At 44.2% G+C, this 27,998-nt stretch overlaps 1 protein-coding gene across 1 annotated transcript in view; it reads left to right on the plus strand.

The window, feature by feature from the left end:
- Nucleotides 1-27,998, plus strand: part of MTRF1L (mitochondrial translation release factor 1 like) — a 248,651-nt gene that overhangs the window by 16,964 nt on the left and 203,689 nt on the right. The window contains exon 2 of the mRNA XM_086927223.1: nucleotides 10,556-10,635. Coding sequence (XP_086783349.1) covers nucleotides 10,556-10,635 — 80 coding nt within the window. The remainder of the gene's footprint in view (nucleotides 1-10,555; nucleotides 10,636-27,998) is intronic.

A 27,998-nucleotide genomic window follows, 5' to 3' on the forward strand; every position in this document is an offset into this window, starting at 1 on the left:
GCTCAGGTCGATAAAAGTAATAAAGAGATTCCCTTTCCTGGCCTGGGTGTACTTGGAAATTAAAAGATGCAAATTTAAAGTCTGCTCGATGGTTCCCATACCGGTACGAAAGCCATACTGGAGGTTAGATATAATGTTACCTTCCTCAGCCCAGAGTTGAATTCGCTTTAAAATAATACGACCAGCTACCTTCATTAAGCCGTCTAGAAGTGAAATAGGCCGATAGCAGGTTGGATCTTGTCTGTTGCCCTTTTTAAAGATAGGGACCACTATGGCCTTGGTCCAAGTTATTATAAGCCCAAAAGAGTTAGCACTATTCATGACATTAGTTAAAAGGGGGGCCCAGAGGTGGATCTCAGATTTAAAAACATCAATTGGTATTCCATCCGGGCCGGGGGCCTTACCAGAAGGACTCTCCTTTATTGCCATGATAACCTCGTCTCAAGTGAAAGAAATTCCCAAAGGGAAAACTCCCTTACAAGTACTTCCTTTGTCGCCAGACATAGATACAAAGGCAGGAGGTATAGGGTTAGGGGAAATTTCATTGTCATAAAGGTGTTGGACATGTGTGACCCATGTTTCCCCATTAATAGCTATATCTATCGCCGCCGCATTGTTGTTATTCCGGAAGAAAGGGGCATTGACCGCCTTCCAAAATAAGGTTGTATCCCTATTTTTGGAAGCAGTAATTACAGCCTGCCATGCCTCTTTTTTAAATAGTTTCACCCTGATTTTAATAGCTAGACGACAGAAATGTCTAGCGTCTCGGATCTCACAGGGGGATCGAGGTGAAGCATGGAGAGCCTTTTTTAGGGTTTTTAATGCAGTAGTACAATTATGATCGAACCAGCCATTAGGGCGGTTCGAGTCTGAGCGATATTGTCTAGTCAATAGCTGTTTTAAAGTTGCTTGTATCTTTGAAAAGGAGCCCAGGATTTTAGAAGATTCTTCAGTCGGAAAGAGGGAAATGTAAATTTCTTTCTTCAATGTCGAAAATAAATTTACTAATAGTCCCGCTGGGTCAACCTTGTCCCATTTGAGGGTGTAACCATTTTTGCGAGCAAGGGTTATCGGTTGTTGGTAAAGGGTGCTGTTATCCCTCCGGGACCGCTCTAACTCGGCCTTTGTTATGGAGAATGAAATTGGGTAGTGATCACCATATATTTCATCTAGCGTTTCCCATGATGTCACTAAATGGGCATGCGTTCTGGAAAGGAGGGTGAAATCTATTGTGGAGTTACACCCCCTGCCGTTGTCGGTTGACTGGAACTGTATTAATGGCGAGCATGAGAGATTTAAAATAAAAGAACAAGTTAATCAATATATCACCCTGCTTAGAGTGGCTGAAATTACTCGGATTGTCGTCAGTAAGGTTGCCGCAAATGCCCTTCTGTCCGTTCTGACAGACATTACAATTAAAATCACCCACCCATGCCAGGAAAGACTCCCCACCTATCCTTTCCCTTAAGGAGGAGACACTGCAAATCAGGTTGTTTATAACTCTATCTAAGTTATCAGTAGACACATTATTATAGAAATTAATTAAAATCAAATTAATGGAATTGCCCCATCTAAGGATTAGAATCTGATAATGTTCAGTTGGAAGGTGTCTTGAAATTGTAAGCCCAATAACAGTGCTAACATATATTCACAAACCCCCACTATTTCTGCCCTGAGAGCTTGGCAAGGCTGGTGAGTGAAATGTCTGAAACCCCAATAGATGAACAGGGTCTAAGGCCCAGGTTTCCTGAAAACAAAGAATGGTATAGTTATCAACTAAGTCCCGCCAAGTCTGTTGACCAAGTTTATTTGCCAGACCTGCCACATTCCAAGATAGAAATAAGTGAGACAAAATTATCAGATTTTTGGCAGTATGAATAGGGATGTCTATATTTTCTTCTTCCCTAGGAGTGGAAGGCTGTATGATAGATTGATCTTCAGACTGTACCCTAACATCCGCTAATGGTGTAACTAGTTCCCTCACTAGGGGAGAATTGAGCCTCCCTTCAGTAAATTCACCGGGTGCAATGTTAATATTAGCTCTATCAGATAGGAGATAGCACCCAGGACCCTTTTGATGTTCAGAAACACCAGAGGATGAATCTAATGGCTGGCACACCTGGGTGGCCATCAGTTGTCAATTTAAGTCCTCTAGGCCTGACAAAGACTCAAATGAGATACATACTGGAATACTCCATCACCAGTTGTAATTCGTATGTTGATGCCTACTAAAGTGAGGAAATAGAGGCCTGTCTGTTCGTAGAGACTGGGAAAATGAGGGTGTCTTAGAGGTGGGAGGTCTCGATGATAGGATATGGGTATTACAGTTAAGTGAATGTTGGGTGTTGCGTGTTTCCGGAATTGGTGTGAAATTTGAGCGGGTCAATAGAGTTCTGGGATAAAAGTAGCTCAAATCGCGGGGTGATATGCCGCCTTCACCTCTCCCCGAAAACCAATCAGTAATATGGGTGACAACTCTATGGTCCCTGAAATTGATTATTACGATATCCCCCTCAATATCTTTTGGTCGAGGACCCACCCAACCTCGTCTCCTGACGGACACTATATCCCCATTGATATTTGGTGGCAAAGGTCTGTTGGCGCTCAGCCAATGTATGACTTTATTTTTAAGATTTTCGTGAGCTTCTTTCCTACCTTCAACCAACACTGGGACTCCAGTCAGGATAATGACATAGTGGGCTGCTTCCGGGGGTAGATCTATGTAATGCCCACTATTATTTGAGACCGAGTGTGGTGGAGGTGCCTTCGTCGTTGCTATGTTGTTAATATTAGACATGTTCGAAGATCCCACTAATGGTGTCTCTCTGGGTAGCTGTGATGGCAGCTCTGTACTGGCAACAGCAACCAAAGTGACCCTTGGTTTTAATACGTGGTGTTCCTCGTGGGGCTTAATTGTTCCCAATAGAGGACACTGAGGTACGTTTGGGGTATTCTGGGTAATGAATTGTTTTAGAGCCTCTTCGTTTGAATGAGTGGTTTCAAGTAAATGAGTCATTTGATCTCCCAGCCTCTTAACTCTCTCTATGAGGGGTAACATGAGGGTTTTAATGAGCTTTTCCAAATCCTCCATTACCCCTTCAGTTAAAGTGCCCCCTGGGAGTGAGTTTTTTGGGCCGAGGCATGTTTCACTCGTAGGTTGCTTCTTGCTCGGGTCTATGGATGATCTAGATATTTTTGCCCGCTTGCCAGCATGTGTGTCCCCAGCCCTCTTTCTCTTTAAAGTGGCCCCCTGTTCGGAGTGTGAAGGATTTACCTTCGGTGGATGATTGTGTTGGACTTTATTCCCCGGTGTTGGCAGGGGTGGATGATCCTCCCTTGGGGATTAGGTGATTGGTCTAGGTTTATTGTGACAATGGTTTCCCCTTGTAAAGGTTGTGTTGAAGGTAAACTATCCTGGAGGAGTAAAGGGATCCCTGGATCGTCCCTAACGATGTTATCTCTAGATAGTATTGGGGGCGAGGTTACTAACTGTAGGGAGCCTAAGGAAGAGCGTTTACTGGAAGGAAATTCTACAGACAAGCATTGTTCAGCCACGGCTATATCGTGGTCTAACTTGTTGGCAGCCTTCGTCAGAAATTGGTCTATGGTGCCTATTAGACTACCACCCGCCAGTGACTTCCTTCTAGTTGTTTGACCTTTAGGCATAGCTAATAGCTGTTTCTCCTATTGTGTGCAGTATATAACAAACAAGGCCAAAGTCAAATTGAATGTGCACAACAGTACCAATAATAGCTATTCTGATACCAACATAGGAATTTATAAAATACGCCAAGGGCTGTGACTTATCGGCATGTAGGCAATGTTGTCCGCAGAGAAAAAACCAAAGGATATGGCCCAGCCCGGCCTTCCCCGGCCCATGAGGGCCTAAGAGGGCCCGCCCTTTGCCCGGGCCCAGCTCGGCGGGTCCCGCGCGCGCTCCCGCGACGCGGGGGCTGAAGGGTATTTATAGCGCCTCCGAGCGCTGTGATGACGAGGTCAGGGGGCGCCGCCCCAAAGGATGCTGGGAAAGCAAGTCCTCCACTCGGCGGCCACAAGTGTGGAAAAAGCGGCGGCGGGGGGACTCGCTGTGCAGGGCAGCAAGGTCAGGACCAGGAAACAAAGCAAGTATGGCCAGTAGTTTGTCCCAAAAACAAATGAGGAGAGCCCGCTTCACCGGGGCTGCAGGGTCTTTAAAGTGCCTCCGGGCGCTGTGATGACAAGGTAAGGGGGCGCCGCCACCAAGGATGCTGGGAAAGCAAGGAAAGTGAGTCCTCCACTCGGCGGCCGCAAGTGTGGAAAAAGCGGCGGTGGGGGGACTCGCAGTGCAGGGCAGCAAGGTCAGGACCAGGAAACAAAGCAGGTATGGCCAGTAGTTTGTCCCAAAAACAAATGAGTCTATTTACAGACCCCAAATGTACATTAAAATCTTAGTCTTTGAAGTTTGGTTGGGGTCTGCTTCCATTTAAGCTGCTCACTCCTCTACACTCTCCTCCTCCAGAAAGCAGTCTGTCACAGCAGGAGTGTCTACAAAGCTGATAACCCCACAATACCAGCTAGGCGATTGACTGACTAGAGTCCTCCTACATCTGGATGTCGGCCCTGTGATATATGTATTAAAAGGTTTCCCAAGGGCTTCCGCCCTACTCTTTATGAGTCTCTGAGGTGTGCCCAGACCCCTTCCTAGTGAACTCACTCTGAATCAAAGAGCATCCTTTGTGGTGAACTGGGGGAGCCTGTCTCTCCCTTTTCCAATGTGTCCCACCCTGCTTATAGGAATTCAGCAATACACAAATCTGATGCGGAGATTCCTCTACCTTCTCTGCACATGTTTCACCGTTCAGCCCTACCTCTCCCAAATTGAAGCCAGAGTCCTCCGTGTTTTTTTACCCTTTACAGGCACACCCTGTACATACATTCAATTTGCATACCCTGCACAGCACTCCAGTTTCCATGTATTGTACTGCTCACATGCACACATACACCCAACTAATGTATTCAGTATGCACAACACTACACCTTTCATGTATTGTGCCGTTCACAGGCATGCATACACCCAGCACACATATTTAACATGCATGCACTACACAGCACTACATCCTTCATGAATTGTACCCCTCAGAGGCACACATACACCCAGCAAATACATATAACACACATTCACAGCACAGTACTGCATTATCCCTGTATTGCTTCCTTCCCAGTCACACTTACACCCAGTGCAGGTACACTACTTCTGTGCTGGGCAGCACTCCACACCACACTGATGTATGCCATGGGTTAGTTGAGCATGCAGCAGCAGGACTTAAAATGAGTGAGCCTGTAGACCTTAATCATGTGATACAGGTAAAAAGGACCTGTTCACTCCTACTGATCACTACACCGTACTCTTGTGAGATCGGTAAAAAGTACTTGTTCACTCCCTCTGATCACTACACGGTATGTTGCCACCATCATGCTGCTTAATTCCTAGTAGTATTTTGGGAGCTCCTCCCAGTACAACAATACTGTAATCCATGAGATAGGCCTATGCCATGGACACGCATGATCTATGTCAAAAGAAATCAGCATTAGGATTCCAGATATCAGCACAGTTGGTACACTCGGGGCAGGGTGCAGGTCTATTACTTGTCTGTCCCCTTCTGTATTATTGAATCATCAAGAAGAACATTCTCATACTTGCTCTTTCTTTTGTCATTGTAGGTTCGATTCCCAAAGATCTCAGCCTCTTCCCTTGGCTTTGTACTAGATTTCTGATTTGTAAAATAACATGAGTATTTGTAAAGTGTAGGTTCTCCCCTTGAAACTGAATAACAGATTTTTATTTGTGCCCGTCCCATTTTGTAGACCTCACAAAGTTGTAATGCTGAATGGACCCACTGGGATTTGAACTTCTGACTATTGGCTCAAACACAGATCCTTGAAGAAAATTAATTATTCCACTGAGACACCAGACTCCACTTGATGTAATAATGTGATGGTCAAAGACAAGGATCGAATTAATTGGAAGCAGTTCTCTTGCTACCGTGTGCAAGGCATTGAGACTACATGTTTTTAGTACAGCCGTGTTTTTAGTACAGCCGTGTTTCCAGTCATGAATAATGTTACTGGGCCTTACGAGTATTAAAAGTCTTAATTAGAACACATTTCTTTAATATACTTTAGATCCCTCATACGTGCCAAGTAATGTTGTCTGAAAGGTGTTTGTTTGGGGTGCTTGGGCATGTGGTTAGCCACAACCCTACCCCGAGGGTCATGGAAGAGCACTAGGCAGAGGAACAGATAACTTTGGGACATACACATACAGTGGGGAGACTAAAAGTGGAATAGTTGGATGAGAAACGTATATTATTAGCTGGATAAACATGAGATTATAGAGGTATTTTAGGGTAAAGTTAGTATGCGCAGATCTCACCATTTAAGGCAAACTAGGGAGCCTTCCACTCACCCATTAAGCTCTTCATTTAATAGAGTACTCTTAAGCTTTCTTAATGGTATCTCGAAAAATCCCTTTTTCATCAATGGCAACAGTGTTTATTGATTTTGAAATGTTTTTTACATTGAACATGACATTATTTACGATGTAGTAATCTTGCATTATCCTTTAAAGATTTGCTAAGTATTTTGAAAAGAATACAATGTGAACGAGAAAAGAAATTGTGCCTGCAACAAACAACGTGTTGAATGTAATGCTTGCGTTAATCTCAGGCACTGGTGAGCACTGTGGCCTCAATCCAGTCAATCATTTTTACTCATTATGTCACTACAGAAAAAACCTGCGAAATGCAAATCAGCCGTGAGCGTCTCTAGTAAGATTGTCAAACTTGATCTGCTCGGTCTGGTCCCCTCTTTAAGGGAACACCACCAACCCCAGATTCGTTTCAGCCTACTTAGGCCAAAGAGGGAATAATAGCATGTGTGCTGCGACCCACGTCTGGGCATAATTGTCGCATTTAGGACGTTCACTTCAACAAACAATACGATAATGGATGGAATACTTAAATTCATCCCCGCCATTGGCGATCGCTTAGTTCGCATTCCAGTCTATCACAAAAGTGAGTGACCATTCCTAAAAACAAACACATTTGTTTGTGTAATTGATGGGTTATCTCTTTGACAAGTTGTATTTGATCTTTGGGACTCTTATCCGGATCCAGGGAGAATGATTCGTTGGACAACACACCGGGCCACTAAATAGGGCTACCAACTGCAGATTTTGTTAGGGTTTTAGTGCATCTGAATTATTTAGCCTAGCGTCTTTGGTGGTCTCCAGAAAGTAGCTACTTGTCAGACTTAGGGCAAGAGAGCTTTAGCAGGCCTCATTGCAAAATCTTTTAGGGAGTGAATGCGTAGTTGGGGTGAATAGGGTAGTTCTCTTGGATAAGCCACAGGACCCAATCCTTAAGCTCACAACACTTTGGGCTCTCTTGAGTTTGTTTGATCTAGGAGAGCACCCCTTTGACAAATGAAATTTGCGCTAATAATTTTTAGATGTAGCCACTTAGGACCAGGGCCCTCAAATAGGTGTGGATTGCCAGTTAGGGCATTTGATCGTGAAGGCCTTTTCTAGAGGCCCCTAGTCCTTGAAGTTAATAATCTTGGTGAAGCGCCCCTCCAAATAATTGCCAATGTTCAACGATATGAGTTTTTCGTAAGATCACAAGTGGGGGCACATTCTTTTCATCAGGATTTTTAAAGAGGTATTGATCAGGTCTACATGAGTGTCTTATTTTTTGGGTAAGTTGCTTTTAATTTTGTTCTGATGGTAAAGCGGAAGTACTGTACTCATTTCACTGGTCTTTACCACCGGAGGTAGATGTGGAGGACATTAAGGGTCAGAATGTAACAGCAACACATGAAATGATATTTTCTACACCTCCGACACCACAAACACTGCTGAGGGTTAGGCCACTAGATGTTCCTGTTGGAGTACAATTATCCAGTGCAACCTGTGTTTGGATCCCCTGGTATACCAAAGGCCACTTAAATTTAACATAAAACTTAATGTTGCACTTCACAGTCTAAAGAGCATGACAAGCATCTTTCTTTATATATGATGACTATATATGTATTTGTGTGCGGAGGCAGCCTTTGCACCCTAAATATTTTGACTGAATCCAAATGGAATTCATTGGGTTGCACTCCTGCCAAAGAGATCGACATAAAAATTAATTTCAGAAGGTATAGTTTCAGCTATCTGATTTTATCATACATTTGGCTCAATGATTTGAATCCTGACAGAAACAAGTGGTGTCACTGGTTCATATGCCATGGGACACTCACGGGTTCTATCCTTGCACAGATTTGTGAAATGTATACTATTAAATTGGGTAAGAGTAACTAATGTTTTCATTTACATAGCTTAGAAACTGTAGAAGTGCTTTATGATGTACTTTAAAAAAAAACATTTGTTTTGCTTTATAATGCTTTTTCTATTCATATACCATTTAGTATATTTTTATTTCATACAGTAAATCACGTGTTTATGGTAAGCATAAAGATGCCGTATGGTTTACTTCATGTATCCCGCTTTAGGACGAATGTTCTGCTACCAAAGGTGGCCTGGCAAAAACACACATGCTAGTTGTACTACGGTTTTGTCCTTGCTTTGCCCAGAAGAAGTATTAAGCATTCAAACCTTAAGGCTTGCATTGTTGTCTTCTGAGATGACATTTCGTTTACATTAACAACTCGCAGACACATGTTTCCACTGGTACTGCAAATTTCACTCGAGGTTGTTACATCCAGTACTGAGGGACGTTTTTAGGTCTCGCCTTTACCATTCTGCAGGAATGGGAAATGGGGAGAATTCAAGTCGGCAAAATCCACTTCAAACCACGGGCTTTCAGCCGCGGTTTTCTTCAAGTTCACGTGATTAAACATGCACGCGCATCGGCAGCATTTCTCCTGCAGGCTCGCAAAAGGCTCTCCTCCCTCCCCACATCAAAGGCATCAATCACCCTCCCACAGGCTTCCCCAGCGCTGCCCCGCCCCCTGCTTCACAGCCAGGCCATCTGTTCCCTGCCAGACCTCTCACACCTCCGTCACAGCATGCCTGTGTACTTCAAAGGCTTATCACTTCACACGGCCGGCCACAAGCCGTGCAACCAGAGCACTTCAGTTGGTGTGCAGCCCCCCTCCCAGCACTGCCTTGTTACTCTCGGCAGCCGTGAGTCCCTAAACACTTTTTATATTTAATTAGCAGCAGCAGCATTTCTCCTGCGCCAGGCCACATCAAAGGCTCTGTGCCACTTTCACCCACACAGCAACACTTACAGACACGCAACGCCACTCACACCCACGCAACGCCACTCACTCACTCACGCAAAGCTACTCACACCCACGCAGTGCCACTTTCACCCACACAGCACCACTTTCAGACACGCAACGCCACTCACACCCACGCAAGCCCACTCACACCTACGCAAGCCCACTATCGCCCAAGCAACGCCACACTCACCCAAGCAACACAACTCACCCACGCAACCCCACTCATCCACGCAACACCACTCATCCACGCAACGCCACTCACCCACGCAACGCCACTCACCCACGCAACGCCGCTCACCCACGCAACGCCGCTCACCCACGCAACGCCGCTCACCCACGCACATCCACTCACCCACGCACATCCACTCACCCACGCAACGCCACTCACCCACGCAACGCCACTCACCCACGCAACGCCACTCACACATGCAAATCCACTCACACCCACGCAGTGCCACTTTCAGACACACAACGTCACTCACACCCACGCAACGCCACTCTCACCCACGCAACGCCACTCTCACCCATGCAACGCCACTCTCACCCATGCAACGCCACTCTCACCCATGCAACGCCACTCTCACCCATGCAACGCCACTCTCACCCATGCAACGCCACTCTCACCCACGCAACGCCACTCTCACCCACGCAACGCCACTCTCACCCACGCAACGCCACTCACACCCACGCAACGCCACTCACCCACGCAACGCCACTCACCCACGCAACGCCACTCACCCACGCAACGCCACTCACCCACGCAACGCCACTCACCCACGCAACAACACTCACACATGCAACGACACTCACCCACGCAACTCACTCAAAGCCATTCACACACACGCAGTGCCACTTTCACCCACACTGTGCAGTGCACAATAGGTCTCGCAGTAGGAAAGTTGGAGCTATTGGTTTTGTAAATGACAAAGCCCTTTATGTTTTTAAAATGAAAACAAAAATAAAAGGCATTGTTATTTGCAATTGTAATAGCTCCATCTTTCCTACTGCGAGACCTATTGGCAACGCCAGTGCTTGTTATTTTCGCCTTGTATCTGTTGGACTGTACTGTCTCTCTTCTTCCTGTTCTGGTCCACTGGGTTTGAAGTTGAGACAGAACTCTTAATAAGTGCACAACCACAGAGTTTCACTGTATGCTAAAGCTTTAAATGTAATTTGAAATGTACTCCTTACGCAGTATGTCTTGTCTTTATGCTTTGGTGCCATGCCCTACTGATAAATTCCCATTAACAACTGATTAATTGGTTTGTTACTGTTGTATTTGCTGCAGATGAGAATGAAGAATTAAGGGGCCTTGCAACTAATGAACTTGCTTCTTGCCAGGAAGAACTCACCAAACTGAAACATGAGGTACTTTTTCAAAATCTGTACTCATTGTGTGACGTATGTGTATTGCCTCATTCGCTACCTATATTTTTGTTTAATAAACACATCAAGTATGGCATATCAAATCAGTCGTTTTATTGCTAAGTACACGTTTTTCCATTTTCTGTGTCCTTTCTTCAATTTGAGGCAGACACAGCAAGTTATTGTTTGTAGTGTTCTTTAGTGCTGTATTCTGTCATCTAATAGCTTTGGACTTGCATCAATTCGTTCTTCACAGATAATGCACGTGTTAAATTTGCCTCAGTTACTTGCTATGTCTGCCTCAAATTGAAGAAAGGACACAGAAAATGGAAAAACGTGTACTTAGCAATAAAACGACTGATTTGATATGCCATACTTGATGTGTTTATTAAACAAAAATATAGGTAGCGAATGAGGCAATAAAAATAAGTAATGTAAAAATGCAAACAAAGTTATGTTGGACAAAAAGTAGATAAGAAAAACTTCGGGGAGAGGAGGAGCCAAGATGGCGACCGGTGCGGACCTGTAGGCTCCCGGCTCCGCCAGTCCGTTTTTGCCGTGCTGACATCCTGATTCCAATCCTGGCACACTCGACGGCAGATTGTGTGCGAAACGGCGCTGATCACGGCGGTGCTCTCCCGGACCCTGGACCTGCCCGGCAGCCGAAGATATTTGCCTCCTAGCCCCCGGCCCTGGACCCCGCTCCCGTGGACTCCTCCTTCCGTGCCTCTGGGACCTGTTGCCGGCCGGAGTGCTCCGCCGGCGCTGGCTGCAGTGAAACCGGCGTGGCCCCTGCGAGGCGCTGCCCGAGCCTAGTCACCTGGGATAGCACGATGTGGACTGAGAGAGGGCAGTGTTTACGGAGCTGTGGACCCCCATCGTAGCGGAGCCTTTGTCCGAGGCGGCAGGTACGGGGAGAGGACTGTCCGGCCATTTTGGGTCGCACTTCGTTTATTGACCCCATGCCTCGCTACCCGGGACTGCCGAGGAGCGTCTGACCTGCACGGATTGTCTTTGGGGCACGGAGCGTAATAATCAGCCAGCGACTACAGGGGGGTGCGCTGGTGCTCTCCTACAACCGGTGCCCGTCGTGGAACCTGGTCACGATGGCTCAGTGCGCCGCCATGTCTTGTGGGGAACTGAGCCCGTCCACGCCAGAGACCAGTGCTGCCTGGCTACAGGGGAACCCGATATTCGAGGGATCCCCCGGGGACACAAGACCCGGGGGCTACAGCCTGTGATTTCCCTTGGCGCTGTCCTGTCAGCCCTGTGTGACCTCCGCTCAGAAGTGCGCCACTGCTACCGGGAACTGGGGGACAAGCTGGACCGCATGGCATCTACGTTGGGCTGGGGCACTAATGCCTCGGATTTGCAAAGCTGCCGCCTGCCATTGCCTGCACCGTGTGGGGCACCGACGATCTCTCCTGCATGCTGCACATCTGAGCTCACTGTCTACTTTGCTGACGCCCAGGATTACCAGCCTGATGACTCCCCTCGGGACACTTTGTTTCCCCTCCAAGAGATGCGTGCAACATTGTGGCCAGACTCTCTATTGTGTGTGCCTCGAAAACTGTCTGCAATGTCGCGGCTGCCTTCTCCTCCTGCGCTGTGCCTCTTGCCTATCCTGAATAAAACATCGTGTACTCCTGGTGTACTTATGGAACGTTCTGCTGCACTCGACGGACTCCCTGATGTCTCATTGTGGCCATTTTGTGCTCCTTTATTGTTGTCCTCTGTCCTCTCGCCATTTTGCTCCTTTGTTCTGTGGTGGGCGGGCCTCTCTTGGGCAACGCGTCTGAGTGAGTATCCACGTTCGGGTCAGGGCTAGGCTGCTTTTCCTGTTGTTGGCTGCTGGGCTGGTGGACCGGGATTTGGGGATGTATCTTGTGTTCAGATTACTTGATCGCTGTTGCTTACTGCTTCGCTCCTACAATGCCTTAATGCTTGCCGATTCTCCTGAACTTGGGGTGGAAGATGTATTACAACTGGCGGGGACCGGGTTGCCTGGAATTGAACCTCCTCCTGTCCTCTTTTTTGTCTTTGAGAGTTGAAGATTAGGGTGTCCTTCTCTCCCTCTCTATATCACATGGTACGTTTTTTTCTTCCTTTCTTTCTCCTTCTTTCTTCTCGCTATATTTCGGGTTTATTGGGCGACAGACACACTGCTGGGGGGGGGGGGGCAGGCCGTAGCCTCCGCATGCGTGTAGGGTGGGGGGTTAGTAGTTAGAACGTAGTCATTATTTCTATGGTGCCTTCTTTTATTCCTATTTTTTATTTTCACTTTCGGTCTGGGTCCATGTCTAGTTTACTAGGGGTTAGGTGGCGGCAGGGATCGGGTGGCGCACGAAGGGGGTCTTCTATTTGACTCTGAGGATAGTTGCCTTACTGCCCGGGGGGAACTCACTGGTTGGTGTTCATATCCTGCATATATGTTTGACACTATGGTTTTGCTCCTCCCGCATGGATCCTTCTTTGTTTCTTTTATAAGACTTGATACAGTACGATTTGTTATAATGCTTGCTTTAAAAACCTTTTAAAATTAACCTTCATCGATTCTGGCGACAGGGTACTATGTTGATCAAAGTGTAATTTAATGGTTGCTTACAATGGGGAGTACTGCTATGTCGCTGTAACGTTGCATTGGTGCTTAACTTTGTCTGTGGCCGGCCGGTAGGTTGTAGGCCCGTATTTGTTCTGATTTGATGCACAATAAAGGTTTTCAAAAATTTAAAAAAAAAAAAAAGAAAAAAGAAAAACTTCGGGAAAAAAAATCTGGTCAAGGGATCAAATCCTCTTTCCCACCCATAAAAAAAGTATTGCAAATGGCGTTCATTGATATACTTTGAAATGTGCATTGAAAATATAGGGTTCAAATTGACAAATTATATTCCATAGAGTTGCTATTCACGAGGCCAACATTTTTCTACAAGTTCTAGTAGCAGTAATAGTTTGAAGAACATTGCTCAAGTGTTCAGTACTGATTCCTCAGTCAATGGGCTAAGTCACTTGTCCTTTAAGGTCTGCAAAAACGAGTCTTGTTCAAACTTTGTAAAAAGTAATTCTCCTTAGCAGACAACCGCTTATTTTCCCTAAGGCCGGCTGCTCCCTCTGGCCACAAGGAAGGAGGGAAAATGGGGGAGGTCCCACAGGAGCACTCAGGAAAAATGCCAATTTGTAACTGCAGCACATGAGTTTTTCAAGGCATCAGCATGTCTCTCATGACATTCTGCACCTACCACCAGCTACAGGGGTAACATTTTAGTTAAAACAAGCAGAAAAGGTCAAGATGAAGATAAAAGACTTTCAGAAGCACCGTTTGCATGTCCGGCATTGTGAATGCAGTAGAGTTAGTTTGTTTTATTTGTCCTTGCCCTCTGGCTGTGTTACATAGGACGCCCATCAGAAAGACCATTGTAAATATGAAAATGCTGGTTAGCAGGGCATTCAGTAATCCAGGAGGAAGAGAACCACTGCTTCAAAAGTCAATTTGAATTCTTCTTTATGCTTTTTTAGGTTTTACTTTCTGCACTTCATCGAAAGCTGGTTTATGCTGTGTAGGTTGTCATCACAGTGTGGGTCTTCAAGGCAATATGTTTATGGTGATTCCGAATAGGTATATATCTGTAGAAAGCAGAGATATTAATCTGTCAAACTATATTTCAGATATCTGTGGTTGGCTCTTAGAGTATCTTTTGCTATTTGAAAAGAGGATCAATTGGTTTGGACTGCGTTTGGTTCTGTCTAGTAACTTGGCATCAAGTTCTGTATCAATACCAGGCAAGTATTTAATCATTTAATTCTAAATGAAAATTTCAAATTCTTTTTGATATGGCTCTCTGCCAGAAAGAGTCCAGCTCATGTAAAGTTGAAAAATACCAGAGGACATTTAACCTCAGCGGCACTTCTCAGGTTCCTGCTGACCTCTGACCTGCTGGTCAGGGAGATGCTTTCCCTTGACCCACCTTCGTCATTGCGCCGCTGCCCACAGCACACCTCTGTTCTCAGGTAGGTGTTCGAGGCCCTCCTCCACCCGAAGTCCTCGTCCTCTGACCCACCCCATCTGCATGGGACAACACCAGGTGGCCCACCACCCTCGGTAACCCCCGCACACCCAAGGACCATGCCCTCAACCTTGGCATCATACCCTACTCTTCCCTCACCATGACCTGACAGATCAATGCCGTCTCCACCACGTCCTTCAACACCCTCTGCATCCTCCAACACCCTCTGCATCCTCCACAAGACCTTCAAATGGATCCCCTCGAAGCCAGAAAGACCGTCACCCACAAATTCATAACAAGCAGGCTGGACAACTTAAATGCCCTCTACACCGGAATCAACAAATCCCTGCTCTGAAAACTCCAGACCATCCAGAACACCGCCGCCAGACTTGTATTTGGCATTCCACGACATGACCACATCACCCAGCACCTATGAGAAGTCCACTGGCTTCCCGTCGAGAAGAGGGTAACCTTCAAGCTACTCACTCGCACGTACAAATCCCTCCACAACACTGGATCCCAATAATCAATGAAAGAGTCTCCTTCCACGTACCCAAGAGAAACCTCCGCTCCGCCTACTTCGCCCTCGTCGAAACTCTGCTCATCCGCAGAGCCAAAGCAGGTGGAAGAGCCTACGCCTACATCGCGGCAAGGACCTGGAACGAGCTCCCGCTCATCATCCGATGTTCCCCCACCCTGCACACCTTCAGGAATGGCCTCAAGACATAGTTCTTCAGCTGAATTGGAGCTGCACTGCCCCGCGCCTTGAGACCCTCACGGGTGAGTAGCGCGCTTCACAAATCCCTGATTGATGATTGATTGATTGATTGCTTACATCCACAATAGCAACTGCCCATTTAAATGAGTTAATATCAGTTGGAGAGCTAGGCTCACACAATGAGGTACAGTGCCCAAAATCGTCATCCATGATGCCAAGATGTTTACCAGGGCTTGACGGTCAGCTGTGTTTAAGGCTGCAGAAAGGTTAAAAGAATCAATAGACGGGGATTGCTATTATCTGTGATGAAACGGGCAACATCTGCGATGGACACTTGGTGTTTTGGTGCAGCATTATGATCTGAAGCAAGACTAGCAGTCGAGAAAGAACCTACTGTTGTGGATTTGATCATGCAGCTGGATGGAGAAATCTTCCACAATTACTTTTCCCAGAAATAGATTGATTGTAATGAGTTGTTAATTTGTGTCATTGAAGGTTTCTACATTTGATTTCTTCAGAAGCGTTGGGACCGTTTCAGTTTTACTCTGATCTTGTCCAATACTTGGAACTGTAGAGGGAACTCGCCACATACTTTTGAGTTCGCTCTAGTCATGTGGCAACCATTTATCCCCTACTATGCACAGCCCCACAGAATCCATCTAATGTCCAATACATAATTGTATTTGGTACAATTCATGTTGACTTCAGACAGGCTTCAACTGTTGATGGTGCAGCTGCTCTTGAGCTGGATAGATTATATAAGGGATGAACTAATAGCACATACCTTTGTTATAGGTCGGAGCCGTGGCCATGCCATTCACATCCTGACCGCCGCAGACAGTCTTACCCAAACCTATTTGAACCATCCGAGTGAACACAAAGATCTCCTCAGTACTTCACTGAAGTGTTTGTGAATTTAAATCAAGCACTTGACTGCCTTGATCTGTGCAGGAAAGGAAAGGAACTCGAAGGAGCAGCTGAGGTAAAGACTGCAAGGCTTATAGTGATCAGTGCGGCAGCTCCCACCTTATGGTTAAACACAGCCTTGGGGACCCTCTGATTGAGGGTCCTCAATTCCCTAAGTGCAGCACTTTAAAGCTGCACATGGGTCTCTGGCACTCAGAGTGGAGTTAAATCTCCCATTCATGGCATCCTGTCCAAAACATTGTGTTGGTTGATAGGATTGTACCTCATTGCTAAAAAGAAGATGCCACTAACCATTAGTTATGTCATAGCGTGGACTTGGAGACAGTAGTTATCCATGTTAGAAAATGGGTCGATATTTTGGGATCCCTGTCTCCCCGGTCTTCACAGTGTGAAGAATTAACCAAGGGTCTGATAATTGTAGAGCACTTGTGCCACTCATATTCTAAGTGAGGAAACATCCTGGATTGGCAGACATGGTGAAATCAGGCACAGGTTCGCACAGCGCATCTATTCCTGGCAATTTGCTCATAGACAATGTCTAGTAGGTGGCTTTTGTGGTGGCAAAGGAGAGTCTGCACAGTCTCTCAAGTTGTGTTGCTCATCTTGTAACTTTACCTTATTCCTTTTCTTTTCTAGGTGTGGGTAAGTGTTTGGCATATAAGCAGGCGCACTAGGTTATAGATGTCCTTTGTTTGATGGATAATGCTTTTTATAAGGGCATTTGAAATCCACCCTTAAAAAATAATTTTGAAAAAAGGAATTTAGAAGTTTTTTATGTTAGTTGAGAGGTGGGTCTTGGTTGCTCTTGTGATGTGGTGTCATTGGAATGAATCTGCAAGAAAATATTTAAAAGATCATAAGTTTTCTTTACTGCAATGAATTGATGGAGTCTGTTGGAGGGAGCTTCAGGTAACCTTCTGAATTCGTGGTATTAATAGTGGCAGTTTATCAGTAACATGCTTTTGAATGCTAGAGCAAAGAAGTTGAAGTTGTTGTGGATAAGTTTGAGATATTCAGGGTTTTTGCGAGGTTGAGATAGTTTTTTAAAATATTCTTTGGAGCAGGATCAGCCATCAGGTTGAATGAGCATATTGTTGATGGACGAATGGGCAAAGTTATTTTGAGGTTGGACTTTGATGAGTCAGTCTATATTTGTAATTGGGAGTTCGCAGATGAAACTGAAGGTTGCTGACTGGATAGAGGAAGCAGGTGATGGGAGTGGCAGTATAGGACTGTAGCAATCTAAAGATAAAAGGAGAAATCCAAAAGAAGTAGAAAGATGTTTATTGAACACAGCACAGTAACTTCAGGCACAGCAAGACCTTTAAACAACTGTGGCAGAGTCCTCTATCAGAATTGAGCCCCACCAAGAGCTGGCATGGGCCAGAATCAAATATATTCAATAGATTTAAAGGGGAAAGGAAATTAATATACAGACTATAACACATCTCCTCTCAACAAAAAATAAATAAAAAAAAACAATATTATCAAAGGAAAACACTAAGAAGAAACTGAAAATGCAATTATTCAAATTCAATGAATTTACAAGGAACCCTTCTTTTGCGAGCTTGGTTTTTCACTCTAGAAGCCACAGATTTATTTTCATCTTCATGCTGGACAAAGTGCTGTGTCATGGTGAAACTCCCATTCTTTGCTAGTCACCTAACATTCCATACTTTACCATCCTGCAGGACTGCACTGTTGGGATTAACCTGGTCAACCTTAGTAGGTTTTCCGTACCTAGAAACTCCTTTGGCCACCAAACCCAGTTTGCGTAGCTTAACCCAATACCCTACCACAAATTGAGACTGTTTAACATTCATTCTAGCACCATAAGCACATTTACTTTTCTCTTGCTTTTCCTCTACTCTCACAGCCACCTTGTTTTTGATTCTTCCAATATCTTCCTCACTTTTCTTTCTAAACCACCATGGACATAATTTAGATGCCGGGTCTCTTCCTTTCAATCATTTAGAAGGTCTCACGTCAGTGGAAGTATATGGCATAATGCTGTAGAACCACAACTGTTCTCTTAATTTATCTTTCCACTCTTCACCAAAACCACGTCCCCATAGAATATCCTGTTTCAAAACTCTGTTGTATCTCCCCGCCTGTCTATTACCTTGTGGTTCATACTAGGCTGTGATAGCATTCCGATTGCTGGAGTAAGCGAGAACGTTTTTCATCTTCTGAGATTTTAACTGCACACCATTATCTATAATTAGAACTTCAGGATATCCTTCTCTGGAAACAGTTTCTTAAATAATTCTGTAATTGGTGACTTGTGGCAGAAACGTAACTTTAGGCCACTTTGAGTGATAATCGATAAGTACCATGGCAAACTGGCAATCCCATGGCAAAAAGTTAAAAGGAACTGAGATGTCAAAACCAACCTTTTGCCATGGGAATTCAGGCGACTTCACAGGAACCAAAGAAGGGGAATTGATTTAATCATCTGACACATAACATGGCACCTGCCCTGTGGAAGACACTCAACCCACATCATATGTGGATCCCAGCGCTTGGCAATCTCATCTACACAACACTCCTGTTTGAGTGTCTGGTTTCTTCTCCACAGCGCTCTTTGAGAGCAGTGCTTGTCCCCAAAATTGCGCCTGTGACTCTGTTCTTGGCACTCTCAATTCAGAGTTATGGCCTTATAACACCAAGATGGCTGCCACAGTAGTCGCTACCACGTGTGCTACTACTCTGGGACAAAAAACCGGATATCGACCAGAACTCAAACCTATCCCCCACCCGGCGTACCATGACATTGAATATTTGAAATTACCTCAGAACGTAGAGACCTAGCTATTTAGCCGATGCCCGGTGGAGCTATCTGTTGGCTAAAGAGGAGATGGGTTGTGGACTTCCCCCTTGGCCATCACCTATCCAGCCGGACTTTGGTCGGACTTTTCTTCGTCTCTCCGCCGTCCCTCCGCCCATCCCCTTACCCTTCCCCTTCCCCCCTACCCTTCTACGCTCCATCTATCTCATCTTCTATACTCTATACTCTTTGAATATTTTTCAGTTGAGACCTAGCTTTTTGGTTACCAGATAGCAATAGAGGGGATGGGCTGTGGTCACCTACCCAGCCGGACTTTGGGCAGACTTTCCTTCGTCTCTTTGTCGTACTACCTCACAGGGCAATCTGGACAAGCAATCCGCTGTCACATTTACTTTCTTATAAACAATAACAATTCCCAACTGGTTTCAATTTGAGGCAATTAAGTAATGTATGCAGTCTGCATTACATAAACAAGAGACAAGGAGGCTTGTGTGGTTTAAAAGCTTGTTATTCACCAAATAAAAGGAGGGTGTTTCACATGGAAATACAGTTAGACAGCACTGTACAGAGGCAATCATGTGACAACCCGAGGGCACTTGGTGAGTGAAGGAAATAAACAATTAGTGAGAAAGTGAAGACGCAAGTGCTGAACGTGAACAGCGTGAACGGCGCAAAGTGACAAGAAAGTACTACAGTGATGGCTCCGCAGGAGTAAGTTGAAATCGCTTAAATCATGGAATAAACATTTTTATAGGAGCACAAAACGTAAAATGCGCCCAAGAATTGCGCTGTGGTGTCGACGGCGTTTCGATCCCCGTGAGTCGGGATCGTCATCAGGACAGGGTTGTCGATGTCAGGCAGTGTTGATCACGTAGTGTTGGTAACGTGGGTCACTGGACGCCCAGGCAATGGTTCCTGTGCGGCGACTGGCGGCCAGGGGCGTTGAGGGCTCTGGATGCGTAGACGCAGGTCGCGATGACCTACTCCTACGCATCCTGAGCCCTCAACGCCCCTGGCCGTCTTGTTTCATTCAGGCGTGGCCCAGTCAGACCTGCCGACAGCATAGCCAGACGCCGCACAGGAAGCATTGCCTGGGCGTCCAGTGACCCACGTTACCAACACTACGTGATCGACACGTGTGCTCCTATAAAAATGTTTATTCCATGATTTAAGTGATTTCAACTTAATCCTGCGGAGCCATCACTGTATTACTTTCTGGTCACTTTGCGCCGTTCACGCTGTTCACGTTCAGCACTTGCGTCTTCACTTCAGACTGCATACATTACTTAATTGCCTCAAATTGAAACCTGTTGGGAATTGTTATTGTTTATACTCCACACCCATCCCGACGTGGTCTATGGGTTTACTCCTGTTGTTCTTACACGTTTACTTTCTTGGCACATGTTCCACAAAAGAATTGTACTCTTGCAATCTAGACATCAAAAATGCTATGCGTGCAGTGTCCTTCTAACTACCTCGCCCCCCAGGGGACAAAATAGCAACAAGGGGCTTGTGGCCCGTCCTTTAAACAAAACATGCCCCCCAATTAATTGCAAAAATTCTCTACTGCCCACACAAAAGCCAGTAACTCCCTTTTAATGGCAGCATATTGCCTTTCCGTTTCTTGCACGTTGAGACAATACATCCCCCCAGCACCATGAAGACTAGCATCCACTGTAATAATGTAACTCTTATTGACACAAAATGGTTTCAATGTGGGAGTTGTCACCATCTCAACCTTCATGCTATCAAAAGCACATTGTTGTCTCTCTCCCCATACAAACGCAACATTCTTCCTTGCCAATTCCTTCAGGCGTTCCATCTTTGCAGCAACATGGGACACCCCCTGGGGTAGCCGTGCGCTCTAAAAGAATGGTGTAACATAACATAACATTTCTTAAGAACTTGCTATAGTAGTTGCAAAGTCCTGAAAATGAAATACGTTTTTCCCATGAGTTGGGCACAGGAGCTTTTAGACTAGCATCAATAAGGGATTTATTTGGCACAATCCCTTCCTTAGGCATTGTATGTGCCAAATATTCAACAGATTCCCAGTACAACTTACATTTGTTCTTCTTGAAAGTCTAACCATTTTCTCTTAACTCTCCGCAAATTTTCCTCAAATGACAAGAATGTTTAGACATATCACGAGAGAATATAAGAATATCATATTGGAAACATTTAAAAAATACTTCCATACCTTTGAAAATATGGCACATTGCTCTTTGGAAGACAAATGCCGCAGACGCAAGGCCAAATCGCATCCTCTTAAACTGGAACAAACCTGTTCGAGTGATGAATACAGTCAAATAACAGGGTTCCTCAGCCAATGTAATTTGATGATACGTGGACCGAAGGTCCAATGTCAAGAATACAGTAGGTCCGCCCAACATGTTTACAACTTCATTTTGGTTAGGTAATAGATGACTATCAACTACTATATTGGCATTGAGTGCTCTGAGATCAATGCGTAACCTCAATGATTTGTCAGATTTTCACGGCAAAACAATGGGAGACACCCATTCAGATGATTCTACCTCTTTAATGACACCCTCTTTCAACATCTCATCCAACACACTTCCAAGTTCATCTCTCACACTAGGCCTCGAAAAATCATTGAAATGTTACTAAGCCTGAAGGTCTAGTGACTTGTACTCAACCTATTTGTAATGCTCTTGACCCATGAACTGGTTTCAAATGATGTGATCGTGGGCAAGTATTTTAATTAATTGAGCCGCCATTTTCTTCATTATCACATATGAGAGCACCTCCAAATGTGCGAGTTCTGCATGTCTGCTGTTCAAACAACTCTTTTGTTTGATTTAATAGACTGTTTTCCATATACAAGGCAAATCTAGCCACAAATAGGTTATATGTGACCCCTGACTTGCCTCTTAGTTTATTAACAGCATTGTCATCAGGACGGGGACAGGAATGTTTCTTAAATCATGTTTAAAAACTGTCACTTTTAATAAATGCATAACTAAAGCATTAAGTGGTAGCACACTGTCATTTGTGGTCAACAGATTTTACATTGCAATGGCCACAACACTTCCCATTGACTAGCAGCTTTACTGATAAAACTATATAGTGTACAAGTAATGTTTGGAAATATAGTTTCTGCAAATGTCATTTGCACATCACCAAGTAAAGTGTTCTGGTTTGTTTTGCTTCTATTTAACTCTTTTGTTTGCATCACACTTCTTAATTACACAAAATTTGCTTTTGTAATTCCTGAGAGATTTTTAAATATTTGTAATATTAATTTACATGCTATGTATTTAAATGTTATATGTTCGAGAAAAATAACTGGTATCTTCAGACAGCTCTCTTGACAAAAACCTCTAACTCTTGTAAGAGAAAGAAAAATAAACCTTTTCCAAGCAGCAATTATTTAAAAGACAAACTGACATTTGACCTCTTTCCTTGAACAGACAGCAAATGTGTCAAGATAAGAACAAGATTTAAAGGCATCTTTATTCCTCATTCACTTTCTGAATGAACAGAGACACCTGCTCCTTTCCAGACTAAGTCGCCAGGTGGGACTAGTATGTGCTAAAAATTGCTCGACCTGATACAATTTTACTCGCATTTGCGAATGGGCGAGTAGATTATTTGAGGCCTGCCACCTTAAATGGAACATTTCTCAACTTCTTTATGACAAGTTGTGCTCTTTGTTTAAGCTTGATTAAATGCATATATCCTTTGATTCTTCCTAAACTCTCATAAAAACCTTCAGGAAATTCATGCTCAATTTCTGCAACTTACCAACTAACAAGTAGCAGGGGGTCGAAACGAGAATTAGTGGTGTGTGTCTTTAGAAGGCGAACTAAACTGTGACGATTTGATAGCGTAATCTATCACTGGGTACTCTCTGGTGCGTCGAGGTATTCCCATCAGAATCCCGACCTGTACCGCCCTACATCATTTTGGAACCTTCACATGGCAAATGGGAAAACATACCCAGTAGAAGATTTGGCCAGATTTAGCTGAATCTACTATATATGTCCCAATGTATGTATGTTCTTTACTCGGTATCAGATGGTATCTGAATCGCAGTGCATAGGAAAGTGTAAATCAAAAAGTGTTGAAGGTGAAACGATATAAAATTGGGTAAGGAGGAAAAGTACTTTAATAGGCACCTCCCTTTTCCCAACGTTAAAAAACAGTGCAACAGGTAGTGTTAACAAATAACTACCTGGATGTAGGTAATGGTCGACATGTTTCCGCATGTTTCGTCGGTACTCCGGACGTCCTTCTGGGCTGTCTGTGACTCCCACAGACAGCCCAGAAGGACGTCCGGAGTACCGACGGACAGAGCGGTGCTCCGTTTTTACCTGCGCTGTGGCCAGGTGAGGTGGGGCTACATTCTCCTACAAATGGGGAGAATCTCAGGTGACAATTATTATGTTTTTTCACATTTACTTATTTCACAACAATCAGCTGTAGCAGATTAGGTCCTGATGAAGCAGTAGGTGACCTATGGGCCCATGGTAAACGGCAGAAACATGTCGACCATTACTCACATCCAGGTAATTCTCGTTTCGACTCCCTGCTACTTGTTAGTTGGTAATTACGTAGTTATATGGGTTGTAGCACGGCTTGGTCGTTAAAAATTGCCTTGGACCCCCCTTCTTTGTTGTCATAAACAATTTCTGCAACACCATGACTTTCACTAGTCACTAACACAAGCTCCTTGCTACAGGGATTGACAATAATACCTAATATCCGTTGGTCTCTTTAACCTAACACATTACCCCTTTTTTAGCCACATGCAATCTGATGAACTTTGTCCTTCCCTTGAAATAAACGTCTGAGACAATATAACCCATAAGGTCAATTATGAACCCATCAAAACTCTGGGCTACTCCATCTTACGCACACAAATCCTCTACAGTTAATATGCCCCAATACCTTTCTTGGAAATAGTTCTTAGTGACGATAGACCATTGTGACCATGAGTGTGCTATAAGTTCCAAATCCTTCTCTAAAAAACTGACAACATTTAGGAGACCTCCTGACCACCTCTTCAGCACAGGGCTCACCCACCGACAAAACAATGCCTTTCTCTTTTCATTAGCCTTGAAACCTGAATGTATGCACACCTCGTAGACAAAACTTCACCTGCACCTATAGCAGCAGTTTTGCCTTTAACAACACCTTTTTTCCTGTCCTCTTTGCACACATGCAAAATGCTGTATCCTTCCACACTTGATGCATTATTTTCCTATAGCAGGACAGTGCAAAGATGACGTCACATGACTGAAACTCTTACACCTGCAACAAGAAATAGTTCTTTCAGTCCTTCTTCCCGGTTGGACATATTTTCGGGAAGAGTGAACTACACACACCCACCTTATCCACACTTTTCACATTCTTTATTCCGACATCCTGAACAGACTTTATCCATTTTTCTGATTGCTCAATAGCTTTAGCTGTTCCAATGGCATCTTGTAGATTAGGAGTCCTTAATACCCATAGTTGTTCTTGTGTTTTTTTTACCTTACATTTACAATTATCTCATCACAAATAACCCAAAAATTTCAATTGACAACATAACATGTTTATTTGTAAAGCGCATGTTCACCCCTAATAGGGTACCTTGGCGCTGAATAACAGATGTTTGTTGCCCATCTCAATGGTACTAATTTTTTCGACCTCAGATGGATGAAAGGCTGAGTGGATCCGCAGATATTTGAACCTGTGACTATGAGGTCAAACACAGGCCCCTGCAGTGGATGCATTATTCCACTGAGCCACCAGACCCTGCTAAAACAGTACTCTAAGAGTTGTCAAGAAATCATCAAAAGACTCTGCCTACCTCTGGACACGAGTATAAAACGTATACCTATTCAGAGCAATGCTGGTGGTAGGTTTAAGTCTACGTTCCAAGCGAGCTAGAGCTTCTTCAAAACTACTTCGTTCTTCATCTTCTGAAGTGCTGGTAAAGGTCTGAAAAATGCTTGCCCCTCAGACCCGAAACAATGTATTAAAATATATTTTTTCCTTTCACTGCCCTTTCTGTCCCCATCAATAGCCTTCATGTATGTCAAAAACTCCCCTTTACATGTAGACCAAATAATTGGGGGATCGCTCTTAGATTGAAAAAACTTTGTAGAAGGTTCAAATTGCATATTTTCCTATTACTATAAACTCCCCCCTCTTTTTTCTAATATAATATATAATAATTTGCCAAAATTCTAATGCTTGCAGAGCAGAAGAAACAATAACACAATCCAAAATGATCATCAATATAATAAAATACACTAGAATGTGTCTTGAAAATAGTCACATGGAAAATATAAAAAAAAAAATATTGGGATGATGAGCAGCCGTGCGCATCGGCAGGAGAATATCGATCAATGCACAAGGATTGCATAGATTGGTGATTACATCCTGAACCAATCCGGAGATCAATGAACCGGTGAATAGAAGAAATGCGTGCTCATCAGCATGAGCTAACAACACTCCCCCGTGTACAGTAAAAGACGAGCTTCCCAATCCAAAATAATCGGTGTAGAAGTGGGATGTTAAGTTTCACGTTTCAAAACAGCGTAGTTTCAAGTTTCTGGCAGTTATCAAAATGACAAGGGTGAGCACATCCTTTTCCGGAGTTCCTTGGAGGAGAGTTTCCAGCAGTGTGACTCGCACCGTGTTCCACGTATGACGCTGGTATAGTGCTGTCGTTGTAGAACCCTCTCCAAAGATTTGAAGAATGCAGGTATGCGACGTCCCAAATTTCGGTCTTAAATATTCCTCTAAAACGTATCCCAGAGTGTCTTTATGCAAGGGGAAAGTAAATCCAGGGTACAACAATTGTAAAAAAACAACAACATAAACACACAAAAATTCTTAGAAGAGCCTTTAGATTTTTTTTTTTAAATCCCCAAAATAAGGTGGTACTGCTCCTGTGCCATTTTAATAGATAGCCAGTACTTCAATGTAACTCATCACCAGTGTAACAATCCAAACATAGGAGAAATACTAAAGAAATAGAAAGATGTTTACTGAACACAGCACAGTACCTTCAGGCAGGAGGACAGCTAAACAACTGTGGCAGAGTTCTCTAACAGAAAGAACCCCATCAAGAGCTGGCATGTGCCAGAATCAAATATATACTACTGATTTAAAGATGAAAGTGGTATGAATATACAGCATGTAACAAGGACCTTCATTGATTTGCAGGTTGTGGAATTTTGAAGAGTGTAGGGGCAGGAGGGCTTAACTGGTGACAGGATAGCTCCCCCCGCCCCCGGGCTTTGTCTGCCGAATCACTGTATAGTACCTTGACTTTGCAAAAGTCAGGACTTGTGCACAGGCCATAGTTCTTGCTGCTAATCCTCTTGACTGATTTTGTTACTTGGCCGTGGATCATAATTCGTTCTTAGAAAGGCGATATGGGAGCACTTATTTACTCACTGCTTCCTGCTGCTGGATTTCCTTAATTCCCTTCTACTCCTCGAAAAGCCCAGTATAGCTTACAAACATCAAATATTCATTCGAAAGCATGCCTTCTGAGCGATATTTGAGGCCATCTTGGGCATGGGTGTTGCTCTATTTAAGAGAACCACGGTCATTTCTGGTTGCTAAGAAATGAGTAGCTCTTCATTCTGACATCCTGCAGCACTATCTTGTTGGTCTTCACGCTATGAAAGTTTCCTAAAGGAGGTGAGGCATCTCCTGTATGTGCTCCAAGATTTAATGCTTAATTTATTTTTACCTGCATATCTGAGTACTTCTTAGACTCTACAGGGAGGATACACAAACCTCAGAGCCTATTTGTGTTGGCATGAACCTACAACATACAAACTGTGACACTGTTCCCTTGGTCCAGGCTGCAAACTGTTGTGCACATTTGTGTCAAGACTTTAACTCAAACATGCACTTGAAGATTTGTGCAATACAGAAACTGTTCACTTATGGATTCAAATTTCAAGAAACCGTGAAATTATGACTTGAGACTGTACCTTTCTCTCTTTCCTCCTGATGCAGGGAAAACATTGGGTTAGTAAGCAGATGTTTTATATTAGTGCATGCGTGGGAAAATAATCGCTTCTTTTCGTTTTAGCAAGCACTTCTAGAACCCCTCTTGCCTTGCTTCCACAGCTACAGATGGTATCAGAGTTCTAAATCATCGCATGATTTTGGGATTAGCTTTCACATATGGCTCAAGGTGTCTGTGTGTTTAACTCCCTCCTGAAGACAATTTCTGAACAACTGTTTGACTGTTGCAGGATCGATTACTTGTCATCCCCTAAACTATCGCTCTGTCCCGTCGGCTGCAAGAGATTTCTGTGTGTTGTACACCTCAGTAGTGTTTTGGGAAAAAGGTGTTGTGTGGTTCTTTGCTTCTCCCAGAGATAATATAAGCGTTGAGCCATAAGAAATGAGAATGTTTGATATAGGTGAATGTGGGTGAGCTTGGTTTCTTGAGCTCAGATTTCTCTTATAATTGAGTTGTGGTGTGATCTATAATATCTATAAAGCAGCTTACCACTAAATGATATTTGGACTGCATGAAATATAATTTTTGCTCTGATGGTGGTTTGTGAATGCTGTTAGTGGCATGCAAATAAGATTTTTTGGATGTGTGGTACAACTATATTTAATGTGGAATTAGCATATGTGTGAGAGAATGTTTGTGGCTTCATGTGCAGAGCTCATTGCTGTCAGAAGCATGTTGTTTACTTACTTGAGGTGCAAGCGGCATGGTGTCTTAGGCCCTGGCAGGAAGCCTCTCTTTTTAAGTAGTGCTTACTAGAAAACACATGCGCTGTCTGTTGCAAAACACATTGCGGCTTACCTATAACATAGAGGAGCTTCAAGCCCACCCCTTCCTTACCATTGGTTGGCTTTCCTTGTTAATCTCATTTGCCTGCTTCTTATTGGTGTCCTGCTCGCCAGTCTTGTGTTTGTCCCTCCCATGGAGCAT

This window comes from Lissotriton vulgaris, chromosome 6 (genome assembly GCF_964263255.1).
Source record: "Lissotriton vulgaris chromosome 6, aLisVul1.2, whole genome shotgun sequence".
Taxonomy (NCBI): Eukaryota; Metazoa; Chordata; class Amphibia; order Caudata; family Salamandridae; genus Lissotriton; species Lissotriton vulgaris.